Source organism: Opisthorchis viverrini (genome assembly GCF_000715545.1).
Source record: "Opisthorchis viverrini unplaced genomic scaffold opera_v5_6, whole genome shotgun sequence".
NCBI lineage: Eukaryota > Metazoa > Platyhelminthes > Trematoda > Opisthorchiida > Opisthorchiidae > Opisthorchis > Opisthorchis viverrini.
In genome coordinates this window covers 4,143,220-4,147,914 of record NW_008751662.1, presented here as the reverse complement: position 1 = coordinate 4,147,914, position 4,695 = coordinate 4,143,220, and the positions used below count along the sequence as shown (strand labels likewise).

The 4,695-nt window shown below is 45.1% G+C and overlaps 3 protein-coding genes across 3 annotated transcripts in view; all 3 read right to left on the bottom strand.

The window, feature by feature from the left end:
- Window positions 1-82: 82 nt before the first annotated feature.
- On the bottom strand, window positions 83-1,351 carry T265_12603 (hypothetical protein; the record flags this gene model as incomplete). Its single annotated transcript, XM_009164524.1, has 3 exons — window positions 83-621; window positions 914-1,040; window positions 1,076-1,351. Coding segments are annotated over 3 exons (942 nt in total), but the record flags the coding sequence as incomplete, so codon positions are not given.
- Window positions 1,352-1,801: 450 nt separating this feature from the next.
- T265_12602 (hypothetical protein) lies at window positions 1,802-2,659 on the bottom strand (the record flags this gene model as incomplete). The annotated part of the gene is given in 3 exon segments (XM_009164523.1): window positions 1,802-1,962; window positions 1,971-2,259; window positions 2,318-2,659. Coding segments are annotated over 3 exon segments (792 nt in total).
- Window positions 2,660-4,506: 1,847 nt separating this feature from the next.
- Window positions 4,507-4,695, bottom strand: part of T265_00667 (hypothetical protein) — a gene marked incomplete at both ends in the record, with an annotated part of 53,936 nt that continues 53,747 nt past the window's right edge. Inside the window, one exon of the mRNA XM_009164495.1 lies at window positions 4,507-4,542. Within this exon, the coding sequence (XP_009162759.1) occupies window positions 4,507-4,542 (36 nt within the window). The remainder of the gene's footprint in view (window positions 4,543-4,695) is intronic.

Sequence of the window (4,695 nt, the reverse complement as noted above, 5' to 3'; positions counted from 1 at the left end):
CAGTCTTGTCTTAAATGTCTTAAGAATGCAATAGACCATTTGCAGAGAACAGCTTGGAAAGAAAAATAATTTGGCAACTTACCTGGAACCTATCCAATGCGATAGCAGTAATACTGATCGTGGACACAAATATATTTGTTCCCTGAAACATGGCAGAAAACTTGCACATAAATGAGCCCAATGCCCATGGATGGTGACCAATCAGCAAGCGGTAGAGTGTAAATGGTTGGGTGAAAAGGCACAAAGTCAAATCAGAGATGGCCAAATTCATGATGAACAGGTTACTTCGAGTCCGCATGGATGGTTTGCGCAGCACGACAAAAATCACGAGGCCGCTTCCGAAGGTACCAACCAATATCATTATTGTGAACACTAGAATGGTCGCAAGAAGCATCGGGAAGGGAAGATGTCTGTGACTTAGTGCGGCACTGTGTTCCTCGTCGAAAACTCGATTTAGCAAATGTTGTGTTGAATTGCTTGCATTGAGGCAATTTTCCAAAAAATGCCTCAAGCTTGCGTAGGAATTGATGAAAGTGTTACAGCTGGAGTTTGTTCGTGTGACGGAAATCAGTTCCGACATTTCACAAGAATCAAATAGATGATCTTTTTGGGGCGAAAATGCTACATGTAGGACATAAATGTAGATGTCAGACGCATCATCTCTTATTTTATACATGCCTGCTTATCCAAACCAATTTTCCATTGGTTAGACTCATAAGAGTTCAGCCCGACCAATAAGAATGTCCGAAAATTCATCGAACATTTTAGATCACTGGGTTTTGGAACTTCGGACGAGTATAGTACTGCGTATGTAACTGTAATATGGCTGTGTTTACTACAGCACACTTTATAACCGAGCGTTTTAACTTTTCATGTAACAGAAAATTAATAAATGGATTAGTCTCCTCCATACGTGGCGAACTTTTAGCAAACAGGTAAAATTCCGAGTTGCGTTTAATTGATGTTTTGTCACCGCGTTCTACCGGTGTCACAATTCCGTGATCAGAATCCAAAAGACCGCTGAAACAGTCAAATATCTCCTTAGGTGCCGGAGATTAATTTCATCCAAAAGTACCCAGTCACCATGTTGCACCGCAGGAACCAGCGCACACTCGATGAAGGCAAAACCTACGACCGACTGATCTTTATTGACAGCATTTTCGAGGTATCTTTGCAATTGATTTGGCTGATCAGATAGCCCAAGCCATTCCTCATGTAACAAGTTAGCTGAACGAGCAGAGCACCCGACAGCCAGACGGTTACGGTGCTGCATCGAAGTTATCAGATGACGCCATTGTCCTGAATTGAAGTATTCATTGTTGTGTTCCAGGTATCCTATATTTTTGTCCATTCGGAAGGTTGGACAAAACGGTGCTTAAGAACGCTCTCGTACAGGCCTCACAAGGAAGCGTGTATCTACTGCTTTCAGGTCGCCAATTAGATCAATACTGTCTGATTGCTGACTCAAGTTGATTATGCGCAAACGACGGAAACAAGGATGTGCCAACTTTTGACTAGATGGAGCCTTTCCCCTGCCTGTCTCCCCGATAAGAAGAACTGGCTTTATGTGCTCAATAGCCCCTGTAAGCCGCTCGAGCAGAGTGCAAGCCAAGTGCTTTAAACCAAATGGAGAAACAACATCCCCGTTCGACTGGGTGAGAGGTGATGCACACGGCAACCGTGCTTCTGATTCTGCCGTGCGGTGACAAGGAAGCTGCGCTCGTCCTAGATACATCGCTGCTCCGTCTGTATCCAATGGGAATGAACAAAACCTTCTCCGCAGTCAGATTGAGTTCTCCGGCTATTTTACCAGCTGAAGCGTCCTAGATACATCGCTGCTCCGTCTGTATCCAATGGGAATGAACAAAACCTTCTCCGCAGTCAGATTGAGTTCTCCGGCTATTTTAGAAGCCAGCTGAAGCAAACGGCTTGGATTGGGCGCACAGGCTATGAAGCAGTCAACTGCATACAACGGCAAGGAATCAGATTAGAGAGATTCAACAGAAGGTCGAATTTCAGCAAATCCCGTGGTGAAATGTTGCGCGACCCAGTGAACGCTGAACTGAATTCCAGATCTTGCCGAACCCGAACATAAATAGTTAAAATGCAGTCAAACAGCCGTGGTGAAATGGTGCGCGACCCAGTGAACGCTGAACTGGATTCCAGATCTTGCCGGACCCGAACATAAATAGTTAAAATGCGGTCAAACAACGTGTGAAGTGAACAGTAAGTCAGCTGAATTGTTGTGTTCCAGGTATCCTATATTTTTGTCCATTCGGAAGGTTGGACAAAACGGTGCTTAAGAACGCTCTCGTACAGGCCTCACAAGGAAGCGTGTATCTACTGCTTTGAAGTCGCCAATTAGATCAATACTGTCTGATTGCTGACTCAAGTTGATTATGCGCAAACGACGGAAACAAGGATGTGCCAACTTTTGACTAGATGGAGCCTTTCCCCTGCCTGTCTCCCCGATAAGAAGAACTGGCTTTATGTGCTCAATAGCCCCTGTAAGCCGCTCGAGCAGAGTGCAAGCCAAGTGCTTTAAACCAAATGGAGAAACAACATCCCCGTTCGACTGGGTGATAGGTGATGCACACGGCAACCGTGCTTCTGATTCTGCCGTGCGGAGACAAGGGAGCTGCGCTCGTCCTAGATACATCGCTGCTCCGTCTGTATCCAATGGGAATGAACAAAACCTTCTCCGCAGTCAGATTGAGTTCTCCGGCTATTTTAGAAGCCAGCTGAAGCAAACGGCTTGGATTGGGCGCACAGGCTATGAAGCAGTCAACTGCATACAACGGCAAGGAATCAGATTAGAGAGATTCAACAGAAGGTCGAATTTCAGCAAATCCCGTGGTGAAATGGTGCGCGACCCAGTGAACGCTGAACTGGATTCCAGATCTTGCCGGACCCGAACATAAATAGTTAAAATGCGGTCAAACAACGTGTGAAGTGAACAGTAGAGTCAGCTGACCAATTGTCGTAGACTGTTATCACTGAGAGCAGGTAACATGATGACCGAACAGTGTCGCTCGATAAAATCCGCCCTAGGATTGTCGCCAACCGCTCGCCACTCATTGGTACAACTGAGGACAAGCCGATGCGCCATTAGAATGCGGAAGTTTTGGTGTTGGTAAACAGTCAGACTTGTGGTGGGATCAATAAGGTCGGGGCGATGACACGATGAATGATTGTGTTTAAATAACGGAACGAACAACACCTGCAAGTCCACGGGTTCGCAGCTAAGATCAAAGCGTTGAAGAATTTGGTAATGGACCCGGTCGCCGAACAACAGTAGGTTCCCAAAAGATTCTTGCAATCGGTTTACTAGCTGATTTGCACGCGATGGACAGAAGCTTTCTGCAAACAAGCCACAAAGTCGATACAGCAGGCCTTTCCACATATCACTGGACCAGCAAACAAGACGGGTTTACGAAGTTCCGTACAAACAGAAAGGCCAGCTGTGCAAGAGTAAATTAAAGGGAGGTGAATAAAGGTTTCTGTGTATCGCTCTTGGAAATGATGACTGGTAATGCTGCCGCACTGTTCAAACAGTGTAATATCATGTCGGCAGACTTCGCTTCAAAACATTCCAGCGACTTCTGCTTGACACATTTCGGGCATATATATTTGGTTGAACTCCCTGGTGGTCTCCGCATCCTCTGCAAATTTACGGATATCGTATCAGGATGACATACTGGATGAATGGAACCTGAAATTGTCCACCAGGACTTGGCGATTTCCCCACTGGGAACCAGTCAGTGTTGGAGTTTTCAATATTCATTGGAAGCGAGAAAACGATTCAACCTAAAATCCGAGGTATCCCAAATAGAGACGTTCAGAAAATAATATACTGAATAAAAAATTTTGGTTTTAGATTCGCCGCTCACAAACTGACATTTAACCACCTCGGAACTTCTTTCTCCATTTTGTAATCTAGATCTCCCAACAGATGCATATATACTCGGCCAGAACCTCATTGGAACTCAGAAAGTTCCATGCAGTTTTATTCATCACGTCCAATGGATCAATTGAGCATGCCAAATGGCCGACATTAAGATCACATCGACGAGCCGAACCAGGACACTGTCACCTTTGATGTGGCCTAATAGTCATCCTCAGGCACTACCATTTCCAACGTTTCGTAAATATGCGAGGGCGGGATGGAACGATTAGTTTTGTCTTGTTCACAAAAGTGCCTCCTGATATTACTGCTCTGTTTTAAGTAAAATGCATTACTGCACTGAGGCGTGGGTAGTCAGGACTTCAGCGGCACGCGATGTTCACAGGGATGTAATGACGACAAATTCCTGTATTGAAATGAGCACATAGGGAATGTGGAGTGAATGGAGCGGCAAAAATCACGAAGCGTAGTTTGGGTTGGGCAATGCATGATAAGATAGGTAAATACTTGCGTTATTAAAACAGAAAAGATAAGCACAATTCAAGCAAGGTCAAAACAATAGCTCAAATCCACTCAGTTGAATGTACAATCAAGCTACCTTTTCATGTCTGGGGCTCGTGTTGGCTCATTGGGGGTATCTGCAAGATGGAAAAAGATAGATGTAGACACATTAGGTCACAAGACAAACGCGTGTCATCAGGTCAGGCTTAGTCCCAATAACGTTATCACGCGTTACAAGTTCCGTGACTACCTGTGGAAGGAAGGTGTTTGCTGCGGAGTCTTAGAAAATG